Source organism: Temnothorax curvispinosus, unplaced genomic scaffold, assembly GCF_003070985.1.
Source record: "Temnothorax curvispinosus isolate PA1 unplaced genomic scaffold, ASM307098v1 QBEX01013447.1, whole genome shotgun sequence".
In the NCBI taxonomy this organism is placed as follows: domain Eukaryota; kingdom Metazoa; phylum Arthropoda; class Insecta; order Hymenoptera; family Formicidae; genus Temnothorax; species Temnothorax curvispinosus.
Genome location: NW_020223227.1, coordinates 14682 through 39325, shown reverse-complemented (window position 1 = coordinate 39325; position 24644 = coordinate 14682). Strand labels below are relative to the sequence as shown.

Here is a 24644-nt window from a genome sequence, read left to right as displayed (position 1 = left end):
TAGGATCTTCTTATATACATATATACAACATATGCCAACGTAGCTTATTAAATGCGTAACAAAACGCAGGCATACGTGATATCGTCAGAATTCTGTGTTACGGGAAAAGTCAGTCTTCCACTTCGAATATTCTCTAGAATTTGCCTCATGCATAATGCTGCACCGAGAGTGTACGCGACGCTTGTTTCGCAATCCGAAGTACAAACGTCCTCCGGCCGTTCGTGCCCGAGGTCATAACCATGTCGTTGCAAAAGTGTCGCTTCGCGCGCTACATCCGGCATGCGGTTCCACGACGCGGTCGAACACGCGGTCGTAAAGAAAAAAAATATGGATGTGTCTCATCCCGGATTCAAATGCACACCCTCGGCTCCCGATGCCACATAAATTCGGTTCAAGTCGGTGTGAAGACAGCGACGGCGCGCATACTAAAACCGCGGCTGTTCCACGTTTCGCCGTGGATAACAAAGTAGATCTCCACGACATCCTCCCGCGTTCTCGTCCACGTCCTTTGTAATCTAGAAGCGTACATCATGGAATCGCATTTTCAACTATATAGCCGAGTCGATCTGCTGGTTGCAGTGAAACGTTTCAGATATCTTCGCGACGATCGTCGGAGATCTCGCCGATCACGTCTATTAAGTTCAACTTCAAATTGATATAAACTTTAGTATCAAATGATACGAATCTCTTTATAAATAATAATTTGAGTAATATAAGAAATAGCGTTATATGCATAAGTATATTCTTTTGTATATATTATTAGAAACAATATAATTGCTAATTTCTCTTAGATATTTTTTTTTCTAGATCGCACCCTTTACGGACAAAACATAAGCGATCCTATTTATGTTTAAAGAATTGACATGATAAAATAACAAGTCCATTAAATTTAATCGGCGCCAAGAGACATCTCAGCGCTTTTTAAAGCCCATCGTTTATCGTCGGAAAATTTCAGACAATTAACACATCCCCCCGTAATAAAATCGTTCGCCGCGAGATTTCTGACGGGTTAGAAGAGACGGAAAACGCCGGCGTCATTACGCGTGTCATCGTACCATCTATTTCGACAATAATTCCCGCCACTTCCTTCTGCGGAGCGCGCGTTGCGTTTATCGTCGCAACACGAGCACGGTTACTACGGTTTTTAAGCCTTTCATAAACCCCGAGCCCGCCGGGATCTCTAAACAGCGCGAGGTGAACGAGTGAATGAGCACGTAAGTGGGAACGGGAGGGAGGGCGCTAAGGAGGGTGGGAGGGAGAATATAAGGCAGTTATTTACGAGACAGCTCCGCGGCATAACGAGCGTCCGCGAGGCCAACGAACGGCTAAGCGGCGCGACACCAATCTGTTCTGGACACATAGTGAAATTTCGCGAAACAAATACGAGCCCGGCGAGACTATCGCTGTCATCCCGATGGACCGGTGATTCCCATACGGAAGAGCGCGGCCTCCTAATGGGAGGAGGGTCAGGACTCTCGCAGAACTGGATTATACATCGAGCGCGGAACGATCAGAGTGGGAATAGTTCTTCAGTCGTTAAAGACTAAATTTAAGATGCAACTGCCATTAAACGTTGCAAGAAAATTGAGAGAGAGTACAAATTATTTAAATTTAAAAAATATACGATTTTAAAATAGAGGTTGAAAGGTATTAATAGAAATTATAGCTGATTGATTGAGATTTCCATAATAAACGCGTTGCTTGCACACATACGAATAAAATTTGAATTAAATACATTTGAATAAAGTACACTATGGAAAAATATCAACGATACATGTACTTAAAAATCGATATATCATTTTAATGGTAGCCATTAAAAAAATAAACAAAAGAAGAACTCGAGGATATATAATTTATAATTCGTAGATTTGTAATTTACCTTCGCGGGCTTTCTCGGAACTCTCGAGCACGACATGCGTCGTACGTTAACGTGAGCGATTTGTGAATATGTGTATTTTGGCAGGTCCATTGGCTGCCGGCGAAATTAAATTTAGCTACATAACGTTAATTTGCGATCGATCGTCAGCGGGGACGATATAACGGCAACGTAAGTAGAGATAAACGTCGCGGCGGCACTCGAACGGTCGTTGGACGAGAAATTTATGTTCTCGTTGCTTAACGTTGTGGGCCCCGTCGTGTGTTGTACCCCGGCACACACCGCGCTTATTAATACGAGGAGTAAGGCACGGGACACGGGGCTCGGGGCCCGGGGGCCCGGGATCGCGCGGACCGAAAGACTCTCCGGGCGTTACACCATTCTAGCTCTCGGATATTTATTATCGGGCGTCGATCGCATGAATCGCCAATCGATATGCCATTCGTAGAGAGACAAGAAACGGGACACCCCGCGGACGGTCTTGCGGGCTTGACACGACCTAACAAATGGCTGTTTTACGTCGGGCAGAAAATGAAGCGAGCATGACGAGTTGATTTTCGGTCGCCACGGGAGTGTGCGCGCTGAGGGGGAGGCACGAGGGCCCGACAGGGTGTGGATAGCGCTCGCTCATGCTCGCGCGGGCGCGAGCGCGAGCGGGGTATCGCGGGGCCCTTCTCGTTGGAGGGAGCGACCATACGTAGAAACTGAGAAAGAGAAAGTGATACCGAACACACCGTCGGAACCGAGGGGGGTACGGGAGGAGAAAAAATGTAGAAAGAGAAGCCCTCAACAGGACGACCAATGACGTGTGACGAGAGAAAGATCGGCGGGTGCAGGGGGAAAGCGAGAGAGGAGACACTCCTACAGTCCTGGAGAACACGAGCCAAGAGGTGTTACTTGTCAGTCCTCGCCTCGAGGCAATGACAGCCGTGGCCGGTGAATTAGCATGGGATAATGGGACGCGGTTGGCCCGGTACCTCCGCGGGGGCCAATGAGCAGCCACAAAACCGTAGTTGGAGCCGGAACGACTGGAAACGGGAACGATCGTCCTGAAGCTCTCTCGACTGGAAACCCAAATACCTCTGAGTCATACGTGAGAGATGCTTCTTTTTTCTAAGAAGATCCACAGTGTCCTTCTTCTAATTTCATCTGTGTGTTTCAAGATAATTCTTCTTTCTGAAGCTGCTTATAAAATCGTCATCAGCACTATGTCGTGTATGCATATCCGCTAAAAGAATCGTCGTTCGGAGCGAATATTTGTGAATGAAGAAAACGTGCAGGATAATAGTATACTTCTATGAATGCCAACAAAAATTAGTAGTCTTATCCAAATATATTAAAATGGCAAGACACAAATGCACGCGAGTTCAGATCTCTCTTTGGGACCGTCATACAAGTGTAATCATATGAATCATATCGCGTAATATAGTTGTAATTGTAATTATAACCAATCTGCAAGTGTGCCCGACAAATTGATTATCATGCTACGTTGACATTATGTCAAACGAACAAGGAGAGGCGTAGAATAGAGCGATACACTGAAGCGCATGATGAACCTCCACGCCTCTTCGTGACACCTCTCCGGCCGACTGTCACCGATCTTTCCTCTCGCTCGAAGATGCGGATGATCCTTTGTCGACACTCCCACATTCCCCGATGACGAGGCCAGATCAGAGCTGCGGATAGCGCAGTGTATAGATTGTCTCGCGGGTGGAATCTGTCCGCACCATCCGCTGCAGATTCACCGATGCCGTTTCTTACAGATCACTCTACTTGAGCTTTTTAACGATCGAAAGACCCAATCTATTCTCAAAAAATAACTCATTACTTTCGATGTAATTCTCACTACAATTACCTTACTTTTAAATGATTTAACTTCATTCTATTGCTTTGTCAATTAAATGTAAATACGTGACGTAAATGTTTCTGCTATTTCTTTTCAAACATTTTATCAAACATGATTTGATGCGGATGGTTGCCTTTTAAAGGTTACTTTTTGTCAAAACGAAAAATGAAGAAAAATGAAATTAATTAATATTATCCGTGAAGTAACCATATAATTTGTTCATTTATGTGAAATTTCCCAAGAATCGTCAATACACTTAATAAGTGGCACAGCAACTTCATGATTTCTTGAGTCGAATAATCGTTATCGCAAGAAAGTAGCGCGTGACTTTTTGCCATACATACTTCTTGAATGTATGAATACTCGTGTGGGCGGTCGGGACAGAGAAAGGATTAGGATGAGGAAGGCAAGAACAAAATTAAACTCATACAATATCGTTAACAGTAACTTTCTAAAGTTAGATGAGTATCACATTTTAGTTTACCTCGCGAATTGCAGGAAATCCCGTATGAGCAAACGTGATAATTTGTTATTCAGTAGCGACAGAACAAGTTAAACACGTATATTTCAGACGCGATATGGAAAATCTACCGCTAGAAATTAACTATCAAATAAGGATATCAATTATCTCGTTTGCGTCCATTTGTCATCTCGACTTTTTCCCCATTCTTTCTTACTAGAATTTCATTACGACACGACGATCAGGATCCTCCGAGCCCCTCACGATTTTGCGCGGACAGAGGCGATCGGAGCAGGTTCACTTCGTCACCTGGAATTAATTACGCCGAGAGGGGCCATAATTTCTCCGCGTGCCGAGCCGTCTGTGAGCGGGGACCGATCGGATCGTTCGCCTCGCGGTGGGGGAGGAACGTTAAACGTCAACGTCGATACACCGTCGGCGTAAATAATCGTTATTGTTGAAGCCCGCGCAGCAGCAGCATCAGCAGCAGCAACGGCAGCAGTGCAACCTCTTTTCTTCCGTTGCACGCTCGTTCCGGCGCGACGTCGCGCGCGAGCGCCGGTCACCGGTGAGTCACAACGGGACCTCACTCGCGTCGGCGGAGATAGAGATAGAAGGAAAGATAGAAATAGAGTCATAGAGACAGAGAGAGTGAGAGAGAGAAAGAGAGAGAGGGAGAAGGATAGAGAGAAAGAGAGGTGGTTCTTGCTCGTAATTTATAGATCGTAGCAAATCGCCGAAGGGGGACAACAGAAGAGACTCGTCGTTTTCATGGCGGACGCGCCGATGCCGCCGGCTTCGTCGCGGCTCTTCCTCCGTGGGCAGCGTCGGAGAAGCATTGTTTCCGCGTTTGAAATCACTTGGCTCGATTACCATGAACTGTGTCGCGTGAGAACAATGTCATTTCTGCCCGCGTTTGTTTAGGGCCCGATCTGGAATAAAAGCCTCTGGCGGGCAATCGCTCGAGAAATTCGGAGCAACAATGTTTCATAAAATGATAGTCTTATTAAATATTGTTAAATCGATGGTTTTCTTATTGTTTGTATAATTTGATATGGGATGATTTATTCGGGAGTTTATTTGTATAATTTGATATAGAACTTTTTCGAATTTTAATTGAATTTTGCAGCAAATGTTATATTACCATACTAGGCGAAAATTTCAATTCTGGTATTTCCAAGTTTTCTGTACTGAAGGTACGGAAAGAATATATAGAAACAATATTTGAAACAAATATGTGTGTATCGGAAACATGTGTATGTTTTTCTACGCAATCTCGCTTCTTAATAAATACGCGTATCAAGATCTTGTAACTTATAAACATTACACAAAATATAGCACGCCTTCGTTTTATTGTTACTTATTTATTTTAACTTTTCCTGAAAAAAAAAAGAACTACTTTTAACGTGCGTATAAAAAGATTAAAACATATAACATATTATTGTATGTATCAAATACTATTATATATGATAACAAATACGAATGACATTTACATCGCGAACAAGACGGAAATCGTTGACAAGACCATACATATCACCGAGCCGTACGTTTCGCAGTGTTCTCTTCGAGGTGACCTCTTACGCGCTATCATCCTACCTACTTGTAGTATCGCCCAATCCCCTCCGGTCGCAGACGATCCCGGTCGACCTCTCGAGTCCGGATAGTGTCTGTGTCTAGGCGCCACGAGTCGGAGTATCATCTCCAGGAGTCGATGGGAACCGTGGTGGCTTCGTCTTCACATATTGTGCCAACAATTAGGTGAAAGGCGCTCCCACAGATCTTAGAAGCCGCGCAAGCGGAGAGCACCTAGCAGAATGAGAAAGAGAGAGAAAGAGGAATGGGGAAAGCGGAGGAGAGAGAAAGAGAAGAAGAGAGTGCGATCGGGCACGAGAAGGAGGAGGGCACGGGGGACTGGATCGTTTAATATACCTACCGAGCGACCAACCGACCTACCTACCTACCAACCTACCACCTAGCAATGTGGACGCTTACCACGTCGCGAAACGTGTACGAGAGCGAGTCTGACAGAGACGGAGTCCTAGTCGAGCAAAACACATCTCGTGCTCGCCCAAGGGGGACTAATCTAGCTAGTAGTTTGACGTAGCGATGATGCGGTAGTAACCTTTAGGTGCTCCGTCCTCCGATATACTACTCGCAACGATATCCCCGTGCACTTACGCCTACCCGCCTTTTCCCTCTTCTTTTTATCTCGCCTTCACTAGCCAGTTTCTTTCATTCAGGCGCAGTCGCGCATTTTGCTCTGTGAAATACAATCCGATTTCTGCGGAGCTTGTTTTTTTTATAGTAATGAGAACTTTCGTCCCTTCAAGCCTGCATTATTTTCAGTTAAAATAAAGGTATTTAACCTTTGAAGGCTGCGTGTGTTTGTGCGTGAGACAGAGAAATCTTAATCTTTAAAATTTTGCCATTTTGACCCTCAATTAGCACACATGTGCTAATTCGCACCACTTTTTTTTCGCGTTCAGCACTTTATATATTTCAATTTTTCATATAAAAATCATTTCTTTTTTGTAAAATAAAGTGCACTACTCAATTGCCAGGAAAATTTTACATAAATTTTTATTAAAAATGACTGAGATACGACAGTTAAAAGTTGTCAAAATCTCAAATCGCACTAGTGTGGCATTTGAGGTGGCCCAACCAAGGTGTGCTAATTGAGGGTTAATGGAAGATTTTAATTAATTGTAACATGTTAGGTGCATTCCGTTTCATGCATGATGCATTATGCGCATCATGAAACGGAATGCACCCGTTTTTAAAGTAAGCAAGTCTTGTTCTCTATTTAGAGACAGACGATTTATCACTGTTTATTTTTTTTAGCATGCGTTCCAATAGTTTTGAATAGAATGAAGATGAATTGATTACAATGCCTTTTATTTATCTTTTCTGTTTGTTTTATCAGACGTTTTTGTATATTTTTATTGTAACACGCACATTTGGCTTCACGCAACATTGCAGTTAAAATCTCATTTATCGCGCTGTATTCGCTTTAAAATGATGATTTAGCGATAGTAACCTTCTTAACCTTTAGGCACTCACCTTTTGCTACTATACAATCGCACTCACTTTCACACGTAACCGTCTTTGATTATCTTCTCGCATATCGCCTTTTCTCAATTCGATTCTATATGCTTAATAATATTTTATAACGTAAACGTCATTACGTGTATCTATATTCATCTATGACCTCGTCTCATTGCTTTCATCGATTAACTGCGCGCCAAGCTTGCTTTATTGATCCCCGTTGATCCTTTCGCGAAAAGGAGCTCGGATCTAGACTCATGTTCGCCAATGATTGGATGCAACAAAGAGATCCTTGAAAGGAGTGGCATTTATATATATGAGATTGATATTGTCTCTTCCTGTATAATTACCATTACGCAATTATTGTTAGTAATACGCAATCGCACAATAACGGGCACGTTTCAACTGCCACATTCTTTCTTCTTTCTTTACATTTCTTTTTTGTATCACGATACTATCGCTTTCGAACAGCAATACAATACTTTTAGTAAAAGATAAAAATTAGAAAACGCGCTGACAAATCGAGATCTATAAAACTGTATGAAGCTATGTACAGAAACCTAGTCTCAGATTTACATAATATATGTTTGTATTATCGGTAATGATTTCGTTACCGTTAAAATCCAAAAGTATTACGAAAAAAAATTTTATCTCTTCCGGAGTGAAAGCGAACCGTGGCATTGGAGCTACCGCGGTAGCTGCCGTCAGGCATTTTTCGCCAACCTTTCACCCAAAAAAGGATCGCGGCCACGACAGCGACGGCGGCGGCGGCGGCGGCGGCGGTCGCGGCTGCATGACTGCTGAACGTCGTCGGCCGCGAAGTTCACTTTCCGCCCGCGGAGGTGAGAGTTTCATGGGAAGCTTCTGCCCGCTAGCTTAACACTCCGCACACGCCCATAACCGAGCGTGTAGAAACGCGTTCGTACGCTAAGCGACTTTATCAGTTGCATGCCCGGTTGTGAGTTCGCAGAGACGGTAATAAACCGCGATCGAAAACGCGGGTGCGAATGAATTTCTTGAAATGTTATTGAGGAAACTACACAAAGGTAGTTCTGCCTTACAGAGTAGAGAAATTTTATGGTAATAAAATTCAACAAAATGATAACGAAGATGCATCAAACAATAAGTTTCATTTCCTGGATATTATTAATTTTTATGCAATATTTCTTCAATTAAATAAAGATTATATTAGAGTTCTATAATTCTTGTCTTATCTTATCTACTATAGATGCTTTTCGCGATTTATATTGATAAAGTCGTTTGTAAAAGAAACGTTAAACATAATGTTTGGAAATGTTTCTTTGTTATAGATTCGTGCACAAATTTATTATAAGCGAACATTTATTTATTAATAAACCGTTAGATATTGTTATAATATTGATGGCTAAAGCAATTAGGGACGAAAATTACGGAGCACCGAGAAGACTGCGGAAAACCAATAGCGCATAATCTGTACATCTCGGGAAGCACATCAGTGGGTCGTATTCAATCACCATGACATTCAGCTCACGACTTTTGCCCCAGGAGGTGAGAGCAGCTTCCAGCCACAACATAAAGTGAACAGGATGCACCGCGTGCAATCTTATTCGCTCATGGAATACAACTTCGAACTCTTTAAGTTTGTTGCACAATGCACAAAGTGCACGATGGAAGAATTGCGCATGAGACGTCAAAACACGCCAAACAATAGCTTTGATATCGTTGACTAATGCAGCATGTTTAATGCAAAATCAAGAAGAGATCAATTTTATTGAAAAAAGAAAAGAATAAACGCGCTGTCTCTATAATTAATTTATTCGTTTATCTTTATATTGATATATTTTTCACTTTTTTTTAATATACTTGTTGTATTTTTATACAATTGGAACACGATATACTGCCAATCATCGGTTAACTTATTGTGACAAGAAGGATGATTTCATACGGCCTGCTATTTCACGCCTGCGGGAGATCTGTCTTGATCAAGACTGCTACTCTTCTTCTTCGCCTAGCTGCCGGCCGTCGTTTAACCGGCTATGATTTGCGTGACGACGAATCCAACCGATTTTCAGGAATAAATTATCCCGATAATTTGTACGATTGAGTCATCTTGTAACACGTCTCAACCAGATGCAGATTAATTGTAAGGCACACGCGATTTGTAAAATAGTTGTTCTATATTACACTGCGCTGTTGTACTAAAAAAATACTGCAATGCCTTGAAATAAAATTAGAATCCATTGCGATTAATTAATTAAACTTACTGTAGAATACTCTTGCTACTAAATAGAATACTACTAAATTCGAAGGTAATTTAAATGAATATTAGAAAATTTTTTTTAATTATTAGTTCTGTGATATGATAATTGAAAAATTTATAGGAAGGATTTTAAAATCATGGAACATTTATATTTTAACAAAGGGGATTTATATAAAAAATGGATGAAATAGCATTTTACAACTTGGTAAATTTATTTGTAGTCCGTTGAAGTGGAATTTTCCCACACACACTAATACAATACGTTTTGCGGAAAGCATACATGGAATCATCACGCGCATGTTGTCTCATCTCTCTTGTAGAGACAAAGAACATGAACCTTTCTACCAGGCTGACCGTGTGCCTCGGTGGTGTAAAGCTAGCGATACATGCATGGATATTGATACATCATGGTAATAATATATAATATAATATAATAATAATTTTAATAATAATAAAATAACATTATTATCACTCCTATGATACCGTACAACGAAATGCAGCTCTACACTCGTGAGGCCTGTCGGCGGCTACAATTACAGAATGACTAAGCGCTATTTCGATAACATCCATAAAATAATAATTAATAATAATAATCAATAATAATAATTAATATAATAATATTAAAGACGCACTGATACGTATTTAAGCTATGTACAAAGTACGACCGCGGTTTCATTCCACTAAAGAGGAATCAAAAGTTAGAAAGAAAGAAAAAATCCTGTTTGCTCCCGAAGCCATCGTGGTTCCTTTTTTTTTATATGAATTTTTCATATAAACTTGTGCAAATTAGCTAAATAGCAACTCTCGATATTCTTCGAGACGCCGTAGCAAAAACACACATTATATTGTACTAACATTTAAGAACGTTTTGTGGTTTTTCCCTCGTGTTAAAGCGAAAAGATATTTAACGGTGTCGTCATAAAGACACGTTAGAACCAGTCACGCCAATTCCTTAACCCTCATTAACGTACAAGTCCGAACACTTTCTCTCCTTTTAATGTACAGTTTGAAAAGCATACCGCGAAATATATTAAATTTAATACAAAAAATACATTCTTTACAATTTATCACGATGGACTCGAGTGATACTCGAGTCGAAGTGGTTAGAATAGGAAGAGCAAGAACTCATTATTCTGATTATGTGATAATTTGGGTGATATCTTTTTGCGCAGTATATCTAGATATATCGATAACATCAAGTATAACATAAATGTTAGAAGAGGAGCGATAGGAATATAACATATATAAGATGGAAATAAATATAGGTGACAAATAAAAAACATAATTATGACTTTTTCCAAAAATATATAAAAATCTATGATATATGTAATGATTTTGCACATTTATTTCGTTGAAAAATTTAAAACGTTAACATGTTTAATTACGTTTACAATCAGGACGTAATTGGTAAACAAAATTGTTATCAATTAATTTTATATATCTTCAAAATCTCTCTAATTACATATGTATATTCCTACCGACTCCTCTACGAAAACTGAAGGTTTCTGCAGTTTGCATCTGAGTTGAACGATTTCGAACGCGACGATTATATTTATGCTCGCCACACGCGTTTTCCCACTCGCTTCTCGAATTTAGCATTTTGCTCGAGAAGCAAGCGGGAATCAGCATCACTATCTACGCCGCTTTACGTCTGCCTACTTCGAGCATATATTGTGTGGTGCCGATTGCTCCATCATACGCGATCTCCTCCCTCCGTCCATGTTTCGAGCATCTTATACCCATCTGCACGGACACGGGTATGAATAAAGGAAAAGAGAAACTAAATAATACAGAAAAAAGGGAAGAGAAAGAAAGATACGATCGACGCTCGGAAATAATAACGGTTGATCCTCATTCCACCTCAATGGGTGGCGTCTCGGCCGGAATCGAAGAGACACGTCGCCAAGGGTTCACCCGCTGGAAACCGATCTCAGCTGACTGGTATTTGCGTCAGCGATACCACCGCGGACCCACCTTGTACCACGTGGCCCTCCAAGGTTGTCCGGTCGTGTCTTCACATGCAACAATCGCGCACGCTCGCGAGATACGATTTTGCTTCGGCGAATGCCAATCCCGAATGCGACTCGCCGTCGTATCGCCGTCGCGAGATTATATGGATTTTCTGAAGGGGAAGCCGAGTAGCTCCGCGGCCTGATTGCCAGGTGGTAGGTCAGGAAGACGTCGCTCCGGGCCTGGGCGTGGTCCACGGTAGCACGCGAAGAAGCGAACAGCGTATCCTCCGACCGGCGCTCTTATAGAGCTAGTGGGTTATTACGTAGTCCAATTTAGGACGTTAGCCCGGGGACCCTGCGAGGAACTGCGTCGTGGTAGCTTCCGTTATGAAAATGCGGAAGAACGTGGATCGTCCGTTTTGATTCCTGGCTGAATTTCCGGTTCGTTTCTCTATAATTACGCGATAGATATCCGATGCAAACATCATTTTCTTTTCTTCTTATTCTTGAAGTTTCGTCGTTTGTCTATTGATCGAAATATATTGGTATTGCGCGTAACAAGAAGAGCTAACGCGGTTCGGCATTGTCGACAATTTCATCATCTACCATGAAACGTTCGTGGATAAATTCTTATCGAGATGATTAGAACATCTTTAATAGGAGATAGTGAACGTTTAAATCAGAGCACGTCGATAGAAAGAGTTTTACATTATTCTTCTAATCTGATAAATAAATTATTTTGTTACATTCCGTAGTCGCATCTATCTTCCTGTATCATATTCGTGTATCTTACAGAACGCTGACTGTTGTACATTCATTAGAGGTGCGGAAGTTCTCGAATTATGCATAAAATTTGATATTATTTATCGAATTATATCTTTAACGGCAATTCCGTAAACGCTTCGGACATCGTCAATCGCTCGGTACGTACTTAGCAAGAATATCATTACCCATTCGGATCAGGCGAATTATAAAAAAAGTTCGGTGAAATTACAATTGTCTGCCGCGTCGCTGTATCCCAGATTGCTTCCATCGTTCTCGGCTCTGCAATGGTGCTTCGTGTCGGGTCGGATCGAAGATTCCTCTGATGTGGCTGACGTCTGGGTGTAGGCTCGGAATACAGGAGGGTGAACAGAAGCGAAAAAAAACTCAAAGAAGCAGGACGGACGAACTAGATGCGAGGATGATAGGCAAGGGTTGATGACAAAAATCGACGGAGTATCGCGGTTTCTTTGCCGTACGCAAACCCGACATCTCGCAAGTTTTGATGCATCGTCGTTGGATCGACTGGAAGGATTGCTCTAATAGAGGAGGAACATCGAGGAAGAACTGGTCGGTAGCTAGAGCATTCGATAGAGAAAGAGAAACGCGTGTCTACGGGAGTTTAGGATAGTAGTTGGCCGGATGGCTTCTAATACCTAGAGTAGCCATTCGAATAGCCATTTGAGTAGCCGTTGGAGCCCTTGTAGGGAACAGAGTGTATGCTCCTGGAACAGAGATGGTCGAAATCGGAAGATGAGGAAAGTACACTTCTAGGGAAAACCCCTCGCTTCCTTCCCACTCACATTCTTTACATTTCCTTTCTATCTATCAATCATTCCCGCCGCCTCGTTAAAGCGTGGGACCCGTACGCGCCGTGTGTTAGTATAAGAAATAGCCGACGATGAAGAAGTAGTGAGGGTAGTAAAAGTCGTAGACACAGTGAGAAGACGAAATAGCGAAAGAGGCAGACAGAGAAGAAGAAGAAGATGAGGAAGACGAAGAAGAAGAAGAAGAAAAAGTAGTATACGCATGCTGGGGTTTTCTGTGGTGGCGGTAGTGGCATAGTTGTTGATCGCGCTTTCACCGCGACCAGGAAAAAGTGCGGGTGATCAAATAAAAAGTGCATGGTTGTAATTTGTTGGGTTATTGTTGTCATACTCTCTGTTGTATTTGTGTTATTGTTTCTGTTGTCGTTGTTATCGTTGTTTGTGTTATTAATCAGTGTGTGTATGTGTGTGTGTGCGTGTGTGTGTGTGTGTGCGTGTGTCAAGGTGCAGGAGGTTCAGAGCTCCCGCTCACCGCCACCCACATCTACAACAGAACAGAAAACAAGACCACCGCCGTTACATACAAGGTATCCATTAGTATCCACCAGTATTGAAGATTTATTTTATCGCTCGCTCGTTCAAACGCGCTCGCGCACACGTTCCATGCGGGGGCAGCATTATTTCAGACTGATTTATGGGTCAGGCCGATTCTACGAGCCCGCGTGCGCGCGCGCGCGCACGCCGCGGACTCGCCGACTCGTCGACGCGCGCCCGTAGGCGAGAGAAGGAGTGCAAAGTTCGCGGATCTTCGCGGATCTCTTCTCTCTCCCTATTCGCGCCTCTATTCCGCCGTGAGGCGGGTGAAGGCGACACGTTGCAACATTACAAGGCTATTGATGCAAAAGGTCAACGCGGTAGCGGCCTCCTTCGGCCGAACCAATGGTTTTGACCTTCTCGAGGTCAGCACCGTGACCGCTTAAGCGATAGTTAGCGCGTCTTAACTTTCCTGTCGATTTACCGGATGTATTTTGACCGAAATGGGAAGAAAACCTTAAAATAGCACGAGTAATTGCACATTTGAAATTCGCAAAGTTCCATATTGATCTGACATCTTAGCCAGAATTCGTGGAACTTATTATTTAAATAATATAATAATAAATTAATTGTTATTTATCATAAAAAACACAATTAATTACAATTTATCATGTCGCTCTCAAAGCGATGCAATCCTTTCTCTGCTGTAACATGATGTCATCCTTTCTTTGACGCACTTAAACTAGTTTTATATGCATAAAAATGACTCATGTAAACCTTTCTCATTGCATCCTTTTCTCGTGATCCGCCATACCTTTAAACCGATATATCTTTTTCTTCGCTTGTTGACATTGCGTTGACAGCCTCATATAACAAAAACAATACATCTTTTGATTCACAAATCGAACAATTCGGGGATCACACAAAAATACAATTTAAAATTGTAAACTTGATATGGGTGTGGCCAAGCGATTGATATTTGTATATTGTTTTCTTCATACGACACATTGATTATATATTCATTTCAGAACGACAAATCTCTTACGCATGGAACGGTTTGCGCGAGCGTCGTTAATCAATGGTTACAAGAAGAACTATCGTGAGACGTTTTCATGATTAATCTTCGACTCACCCTCATATGAATGCCGTATCTTTATTTTATTATGTAAAGCTAATCGACGACTCGTGTTTCGCGTCTCGCGATTTTGCGTCAAACAATGAGCTGTTTATCTGACCGAAGATTTGTTAAATCGCGAATTGCAAAACAAAATATTGACTTTGCGAAAGGTAAATCGACCGGTTTCCCTGGCGTTTGTCCCGATCTAATCTTAACTTAAAGCTTTACGCGCGATTAAATAGCTTTAATCTTTGTGCTTATTACATGAAGATGAATAATATAAATAATAATCTCTAATATGCACAATAAATACTTCAAGTTACTTTTTACTGTTCGGTATCAAAATGATTATGCGTTACAGCTCAATAGAATCACAATTTTCGTCCCTATTGTCCACGGTACATGAAAAAAGCGAAATAATCGCAGTAGGAAAAATTCTACGATAGCCGATGACGCAATCTAACAACAGTTAATGTCAATTTAGCTCGACTTCTCGAGCTGATTGCCGACTGAGAACTAATCATTCCCCATCATCCCGCCTCGTCGTGCGGCGAACAGCGAGGACGCGCAGGCACGAGCACGAGCACGAAAACGTCTCCCGATAGCTTCGAATCTCTATTGCTTTTCGAACGCAGGTTCTTGCAAGTGAGAGTCACGCACTGACGTCTGATTCACGATCGGTTGCCGCGATATTCCGCAGGAACATTTTGCCAATATCTACAACGTCAGGAACGTGTGTCGCGGGCTTCTCTTTCATATGCGCGACGCCATACTCGTATACGGACCCTTGTAAGGGACCCCCTAAAGAGTACTCGGAGATCGCGGCGATTGATCATGGATCAGATCGCGTACGTGTCCCGTGCGAGCGCGCGAAAAATAGAAGTCCTCGAAGGGAAATACAAAACGAAACAAAAATGGTCGACGAAATAAAGTAAAAAAAAATGGTAAAAACGTGGCGGGTGTACCTGTGTTGCTTGAGATTGTCCTGCCGCTTGAAGGACTTTCCGCAGACCTCGCAGGTGAAGGTCACGTCGTCCTTATGGCTGCGCTCGTGGATCATGAGGTTGTAGGGCTTCGTGAAGCGCCGCTGGCAGTACTTGCAGACGAACTCTACCGTGCACTTGGCGCGCATCTTCTGCCGCCGGCCGAACTCCCTGCCGTGCCCCTCTGTCTCCATCGGCATTATCGCGAACATCCTTATAAATTCCCACCGCTCCTTCTCTTGGTCGAGTCTCTATCTCTCCTTTCCCTCTACCCGCCTCTCTCGCTCTCTCGCTAACGCCCGGAGTCACTCCCACCACTTCGTCTGTCTCCCTCTATCTCCTTTCTCAATCCTCTCTGTTGCTTGCGCGTTCTCTCTCTCTCTTTCTTTCTCTTTATCTTTCTCTGCCTCGCTCGCAGACTTTCGTACGCTCTCTCTCTCTTTCTCTCTTTATCTGTCTTTCTTGACTGTCGTTCTTCGACTCGCTCTTCTCCTCCCGCGCAAAGCTAGTCTCGGGCACGGCTGACTCCTGGGAGTGAGATCACTGCTTGTACCACGTCGCGAGAGAATCCTCGTATCGCTGCCTGCAAAGAGCACAGAATCGATGATTCTCCTCCGATCTGACTCGCGCGCTCGAGGAAATCACCCGGAGTCGCGAGAGCGGAGTATACGCGCGGGACGCCCGTATCCGACGAGATATTTACGCGAAGCGCCGTTGCCTACGAGCAACGGGTTAGTAACGTTGAAGCAACTTCTGAAGTATTTTGCATTCCTTACGAAGATGCGTAGGAGGGACGCGCGCATGCCAATGTGCCTCGCGGAATAGAAATTCTCTCCGATCGAATTATTTTTGCGATATTTTATCAGGAGTATGCTTTTAGGATGGCATAGGGAAGTACTTTTCCTATGTATTATAATATAAAGGGTAACTCTGAGACAAGCTGGCTACAATTTCTGCGAGAAAAGTCTATTTCAAGTTATTAATATATTGATTCAAAACATGATAAATTTTTTTATATGTACAGCGAAAAATAATACGTTATTCCCGTTTTTATACATATATAAAAATAGAAAATGTGTAAAATGTTACAGAAATATCACAAGCAAGTTTTGTTTTGTAATTTTACTTTTGCAGATCAGCGATATACAATTGCATTCTCCATTTAATATTATAACGTTATAACATTATCGCAACATTAAAGTCTATATCTACAAGAAACAGCAAATAAAAAAGAGCGATTAAATCGATGCTTCAATAAATAAAATTAAAAACTCATGGAATTTTTATACAAAATATTTTATACAAATGTTAAGGTTAAATGTAACTTCTGTTTAATTTTGCTTCACTTTATGAATTTGTATTATATGATACTTTTTACACAATTTCATTGTTATAACATTGTTATAATCGTGTAAAGTTACATCTGCATAAAGTTGTAAGAAATTTTACGATTCTTATTTCTAAATAGATTTAAGAATGAATGTTAAAGAATAAGCAAAGGTTTTTTTCATAAAATCTATCAGGAATAATATACCATTCTAAATCTTATAATTATTTCAAGTAATTCTATTATTAAATTAATTCCTTCGGTATTACCGTACAAAAAACACGGTGTGAATGCCTATAAAAAGCTGTGCGCTTCCGAAAAAAAATTAATGACTAGTTTCCTAATTGGGCGCGTCTGCTCGATTCGCGAGTTTAAATCATCAGCTCCGGACACGTCCTCCGGGCATATTTAATTTCAAACGCGACTGTCCAGTTTTAAATTTCATTCATATGGGATGCTGTATACATTCGTGGTAATCGAGGGGGCAGAAGCAGCCACTATTAGCGCTAAATGCGCGCCGCAAATACGATCCGTAATCTTTACGCTCGCCATCCGGCGCCACGCAAATCACGAGAATATTTCCCGAGCTTGCGATGCTGTTCTAAAAAGAAACGTGAGAGCAACGAATCACCGATTAACTTTCATGCGACTGATACGGGCTAACTTTCAAGTTTTTTAATAAAATTTAAGTGAAATATTATTTACATGACAATTATTAGTACGAAAAGGACTGTAATCCGGGCAATACTGTTTGCATATATTATTCTTTTTCATACCATTCTTATATTTAATGTTTTTTTTTACTGTATGAAAATTGTTTAAAATTATTGCGCTAAAAATCATTCAAAGTTTATTTTTGGAGCAACTTTCTTACATCTTACATTGACTGAACCGTTCATAATCTCTGACACGGTTGCCTTGAGATGTCTCTTAAATAATTCGGAAATAATGTGAGAGGTCTGATGTAATCGAATTCCACTGAAGTCACATTTTCGTGCGTTAAAAATTAGTATTTTTACTGCTTAATATTTCCGCTTCTATCCATATTTCAAGAGAAGACAGTTCCTCCACGATAAAACTACGAAAGAGAAACATGAATCCTTTTTTTTTTATATACGTACGATGTACCCAAATTATACCCTCGTGCAAGTATTACTTTTAAAACTCCCCCGCAATATACTCGGCCGGATATGAATGAGCGATTGGAATCGTACCGCCACGGTCTAATGGCACGGTTCTTGAATTGGAATCGGCATGTTAAAAAATAGCCCGCGGGATCGAATCGCACGGTGCGGCCATTGTACAGAAGCGTCGGCCAGTCGCTACCGGCTCGCATTAAGCGCACGGCGCACGCTCGAATAAAGTGGCGTGTCCGAATGAGTAATAAGCGGTGCCTGGGCGTAGCCCGGTTGGTTAGCGTGGCTGACAGGCGGTGGAGCCTAATCGGAACTGCGCATTACGCGCGATTTTGCGTTTCACAAAAAAAAAGTACAATTCCACTTCTTTCCCTGGTGAAACATCACGTTTCTGTCTGGCCATGTCTGGTCCCGTCGCCGTCCGACTGATTCAGACATTGTAAATATCCGTCCGACATGCTGATGCACGTAAAAACAAACGTAGAAAAAATATAAATGTGTTGTGGAAACAGTACATAGCTGTCGTCGAGACGGAATACCTTCGTCATTCCGGTATTCAAACAGATGGAAGGACAAATGTTCGGCGGCACGTCCGGTTTTATGGTTTTGTATAAATTGGACCTTTTCTTATCCCTAAGGACCGGAAAACCATCGATAAAGAGACGAGCAAAAACTCACAATATCTTTTGTAATTTTGCACGGCACGAATCATATATCTACACAGCTTACTAAAATAGAAATCGTGTGAAATAATATTTTGTCTCCTGAGGGTTTAGAAGAAACAGACCTACCTTTAGTGCCTGTCTTCTCTTTGAAATTTAGTCATTTCACTTTCGAATAGCAAATCGGCACAGGCTACTCCTGTCGCGCGGTATTGATATACGCCCGTGGAAATGAACGGTAACACCAGCTACTACACGGCAATCTTGTCGAAGAGTTACGAGGTCACAGTACGCTTGTATTACCCGAGACCGGGTACATGCGGCTGGAACAGGTTCTCACTTTGCGTGAAGCGAAGTTAATGAGTTGTGCGTTAATGAGTCGGGTGTCGAGGAAAACGACATTAACCGTGTAAACGCTCAGGTTTTATATTACAGATGATGTCGGTGAGGACGTGCAAATAATCTTGAGGCCGATGATAAATGATCGTGCATGTTCTCTGATAACCGCTAAGTCCGCTGAATTCGACCGCGCGATCAAAATAGCAGTCAGGAATAACAGACGTAAGCTGTCGATAATTTCGTCTCGATAATACTGTCCGGAATAAAGGCGCATCCGTAAAGTGAAAGATATGATCGCGAATGTAACGAGATACGTAAGATTTACGGCGATTGCGAAGCGACGAATACGAGCGCGAGTCAACGTTGCTCGTGTGTATCGCGTGTGTAGAAAAGCGAACATCGTGCCTGCTACCATGTTTGCCTACCGAGTTCGCGTGATCGAATGCTTTCGTTTAATGTATGATAATGTATGATAATGTATGATAATGCGATATATATAAACGCTCGCGTTTATGGATGCGCCATACTAGACGGAGATTTGCGAATAGGCGGCGAAGCGTTTTGGTATGTACGGAGCTACGCGAAAGTGAATTTTGTTGTGAACCACGCAGAGGAGGGAACGTCGCGCGGAATAATCAAGTGGGGCTTCTCTCTTGACGTGAATAATAGAATCGCGCGTGATCAAATAAGCAATTAAAATAGATATCGATGTAATATAACTTTTATAACGTGTAAAAATAATCATGCTATTTATGACTTCACGCAAAAGGAAAATCACTGTATTCTGACGTGATTGACACGAATAAGCAGAAGAATAGTTTTTTTTTTTTTTTAACTATCAAAGAGCAAAATCGAGAAAAATAAACACGTCAAAATGGATTTAGTGTTATAAATACATATAATCATTAATAATACGTCGTCCAATATATCTTCAGATATTGAAAATTTGCAAGAATTGTAATTGAGTTTATCGAATACCTAATCCAAGATAAATTTCGCCGTGTTGCTGATTTGCCCATGAGAAAAATAGGCAAAAGGCATTCGTTGCATTTGAGAGTTATCCTGACGAGGAGAACATTCATAAGGATACCTAGGCGAGACGTTCAACGCTCGACAGGGTGATATTTGATTTCATTCAACACTACCGAGACCCTGAAAAAAAGGTAGTCGCGAGTACCTTCCGTTCTATCGCGCGATACGAAGGGCGGAGTGCGTGGTACAAGAAGCCGGCAGCCAATCGAAGAAGAACAGAGAACGGCCAACCAAGCGAGCCCGGCTCGATGTGCGTGCACTCGTTCTCGCGTGTATGGAGGAATAAAGGAAGGAGCGGTAGCCCTCGTTCGTTCGCTCGCCACAGCGAGAAGGCCGGTAGCCAACCAAAGAAGAGTCGCTACTGTGCACCGCCCTACCGCCGACTACCGGTTTTCGGCCAGTCGCTACCGAACAGCCGGAGAAGTCCACCAAGTGGGACCACACCCTCCCTCCGCCGTCGAGACGTCGAACCGCGATACCACCGTGGCGCGGGGAACGCGGACGATCACGCAAGGGCGTTTCTTACGAGAGATATTACCTATCGCGCGGACTCGCGCCACGCGCGGCGCCGAAGAAAAATGGTAGCTCCGTGATGGATCCGTTTTCGTTCGTTCGGATGATTCTGGCGGATCCTTGTGATTTGAATAGACGCATGTCGCAGCGCGATATTTTGCGCAATAAAACCGAAAAAAAAAATTATTAAAACAAGAATTTTAACGTTTATAAGGAAATATAGACATAAGATAATTGCTTTCTAATTAGATGTTGATTAACATGATGAAAGTCGTGTCAGTGAGCAAATTTTCAAAATAAAACAGTTTTTATTTGTTTTTTAATTCAATTTCGTTTCCTACATTCTTTTCTTTATTATATCTATATAAATATTATATTAACTACTCGAATATCACAATAAAATTAACAATCTCTCAGTGCATGCATTATAACCATTGAATTCTAAAAAATTATTCACGATATAAAATATAAAACTGTGTGTTTTCCATATGTACATAAAAATCACCATTGCTATTTGGGAACGCAAGTTATCAGGAAGATCTAAATGCTAGAAGGATTGAAGAGGACCATCGTAAAATCGCCGCAGACAACCCGCAAGGTACTTGAGCACCAATCAAAACGCAGCGGCTACTGTGCACCGCCCTACCGCTTGCTACCGATTTCTGGCGGCGAGGACTCGAGATACGCGAACGAATGTAGATCACGCCTATTCCCGCCCGTTTGATTCATAACACGTGGAGGCATACAATAGAAAATGTAAGAACTTGGAGGTGCAGTAGGAATAACTTTGCTTTTATCCTCTCTACAGAATCTAGATGAGAAATGGCGATGGTTTCAATTGAAATAAAGAAAGGATTCTTAGAAACAGCTTAATGGTATAATAGAACAGCCCTCTGATACGCGAAAGACCTGGTTTTAGTTTTGTCATCCCAAATAAATTAAAAAAAATTGACATTGTCCAGATAAATATTAACGCACGGTGATAAGAACAAATAAATAAATGAAATTGAAGAATTATAATCACTACGAGTGAAACTATATGAAAACGTGGTACTGCTTCTCATAAAAGAACAAAACTCCAATAAACATTTGATATATTTAAAATATGGTACTGTACATTCTAGAAGACCGAGATACATTGAGGAAGAAGAAGAAGAACAAGGAGAAACACAGTTTTATAGAAAATATCCGATTTATAAACGATGTGACTAATTTTTCCTAATGTTATTTCGAATATTATTGAATTAATAATGTTATTGTATTAAACGTTTACAAACGTATATTAAACAACTACTTCCACCTCAAATATAAATCATATATTAACATAATGTATTATTGAAATTATATGTAATGCTAGATAATATTTTTAAGATGTGATATCAATTGACTGTGACTCACCGATAGAGATAGAAAGAGTGCGAATAAGGGTTCGTCCTCGAGCAATGTCCAGTAGTAATCTTCCGCAGAGGAAAATCTTCGAACTTCGACGGAAGTGTTTTAAACTTTCGACGATGAACGAAAGAACAAAACTCGCGAAATGCGATTAGTTGTAAAACGAACTGCGGTGCGCGTATAATGTCACGCTGCCAACAGTCGGAATCTCCGATACTACTCAGTAGGTCGGTGGCTCGTGAAAGTGTTGAATTGCTGCGCGTGTGTCTTCCGGGCTGACAGGTCTGGACCGTTTGGGTGCGCGGCGTCGACTGAAGCTTCGTTTGGTCGCTCGGTTCGCTGGTAGCCCGAATAGGTAGGCACACCAGAAGACGGTAGGACGCCGTGTGTAACCGCCAAAGGTCTCCTCGTCGTCGTCGTCGTCGTTTGGCTTCTTCTGGTTGGAGGACCGGGAGACACCTCCCTACCGAACCAACTCACCGATACCCACCAGTTATCGTGTGAAGGTAGCCTCCCTCAATTCCACGGGGAACGTACACGTCCAGGATGTTCCTTCCTCGACCTCGTTGCGGTGGTAGAGGTAGAAAAGAGGCGGTTGGGGAGGCGAGGGAGGAGGAGGAGGTGGAGGAGGAGGTGGTGGTGGTGAGAAGGATGCGGAGGAGGAACGGGAGCAGAAGAAGGAAAATGAGGGAAGAGGGTGACGGCGGGTGTTGGTAGAAGAAGAGGTGAGGACGATGATGAAGAGGAGGCCCGACGAAGAAGGGAAGAAGTGGTAGCACGCCTTGTCCCGAGTCTACGTGCGTCCTTGTCTCACCCGGTCGCCGAATAGCAGCGCGGTTATTCACAAATCCTTCGTCGACGCGGCTTCCTGAGCTCCCGCTTGGTACCCGTCCGCCTTCCCCTCTCCTGAACTGTCTCCGCGGACTTGCTCCCTCTCTTCCATGCTCTACGGGTCCTGATCCCTTCCACCGCACCGCGTCTGAGCCCGCCCTCATAACCGTGAGACGAGAGCATCCCTCTTCACCCACGCCGAGACCTTTTCTGGTATAATCTCGAGGTGTCTCCCCTACATTCTTTTAAAGTATTCGAATACCGCTTCGGCATACTCGGGCCGCTTCCTTCCGCCTTTGCCCTTTCCCAAAAGGATACCCCCCGCGGGGGCGGTAGCCAACCCCGGCCGTAAAAGCTACGGAGGTAGCGCTCGTATCCAAAAGCTAGAGCCACTGACTCCCTTCGGCTCGCGCGAGCGCGCGTTCCACCTATCTTACTTGCTTACCTACCTACTAGCTTCTATGCGTAGGAGTATCGCTACATTCGCTACGCGTCGCCGGTCGTCCTCGGAACAGTGCGGTTGATATTTTCGTGGATAAACAATATAAGTGCGCGCGATCGCCATGGAAAACCCGACACCTACGCGTAAAAGCGAAGCGATAAACCGATTCTCCGGGAGAAAATCCACGGGTGCGTCGATTTCTTGATTTCTACCGCGCTAGGTGAAGAAAGACATGGAAAAAGATAAGCAAAAGATAAGCAAAAGCGGGAAGAAAGAGAAAGAGAGAAGAGAGAGATAGAGAAAAAGAAAGCGAGACAGACAGGCAGACAGAAGGAGAGACGCTTGCCGCTGACGATGAGAAGCAGATAGTGTGGGAGAAGGTGGAGGTGGAAGGAGCGTGCAAAAGCAAAGAGCGGGGGCTGACACGATGCCGCGGGGGTTCCCAGGGCACGTGGGAACTGCACAGTAGTCGATGTCAATCCCCTCCACCAGACGGCCCGCTCGGGGCCCACCGGGCCCCACCACGAAGTCGCCGGGCCGGAGAGCCATCGCCGGGATTCCGGGCGCCGCCCATCGAGATCTTGCGGTATCGCTTCATTGGACAATCCCATGCGGACGGGACGATCGCTTCCCTCACACGAGTCACCGGGATGATCGAGTGGTGGAAAAATTCCTCGGGAACGGCGAAGAGGATTGACGACGATGAAGAGAGAAAGAAGAGGACGATGAAGAGGAAGGAAACGAGGGAGCGATTGGCAACAAAGACGACGCCGACGAGCTTGGCATGCGGCGACTTCACCGCCGAGCCGTGTGGCCACCGATTCAGCCTGCGAAAATGCATCGCCAAAGATGGAGAGGCATCGAAATGACAATAGGAACTCTGGCTTAATGCCGATTTAAATGACAGATTAAGAGATGTTTAAGTATTTTTGACATGCACGACGGCATGTTAGGAATACATATTGATTGCTGTAGAAATTGCTGATGTCAAAAGTATGTAACTGCTTTGTTGTATAAAATAATGATGCAGCAATAGTATTGAAGCATCGATGGAGTTGAACTCAATGTTGCTAATTATATTGATTCCTGATTTTCCTGCATGTTTCTGTTTAATGTCAGGCGAATGCCGGATTTAATCAAATTGTATTTGATCATGCTTATATGACGTATTATTTATTTATTGATGATATATTAATTCATATATTATATAAGAACTGATGGATTTTATACTTTATGATGCAACTGTTGATGTTATTTGCTTTATCACAACTGTCACGTAGTGATAGACTACTATATTACCGTTCATATCTTATAGAAACAGTGCATTAAAAAAATCTAATTGAATAAAACGATCACTTACTACGTTCAAATTATCAAGGAATTTGAGAA

At 42.6% G+C, this 24644-nt stretch overlaps 1 protein-coding gene across 2 annotated transcripts; it reads right to left on the bottom strand.

Moving 5' to 3' along the window:
* Positions 1-9654: 9654 nt before the first annotated feature.
* Positions 9655-22280, bottom strand: LOC112463584 (protein drumstick). Of its 2 annotated transcripts, none has more exons than XM_025030047.1 (3): positions 21989-22280; positions 15564-16164; positions 9655-13491 (listed from the first exon to the last, which is right to left on the bottom strand). In XM_025030047.1, the coding sequence occupies exons 2-3, from the start codon at positions 15791-15793 to the stop codon at positions 13476-13478; spliced, it is 246 nt and encodes an 81-aa protein (XP_024885815.1). In that variant the 5' UTR covers positions 15794-16164; positions 21989-22280; the 3' UTR covers positions 9655-13475. The 2 variants fall into 2 exon arrangements, with proteins under 2 accessions (XP_024885815.1, XP_024885814.1); XM_025030046.1 differs by having other exon boundaries at positions 9655-12905.
* Between the last annotated feature and the right edge of the window lie 2364 nt (positions 22281-24644).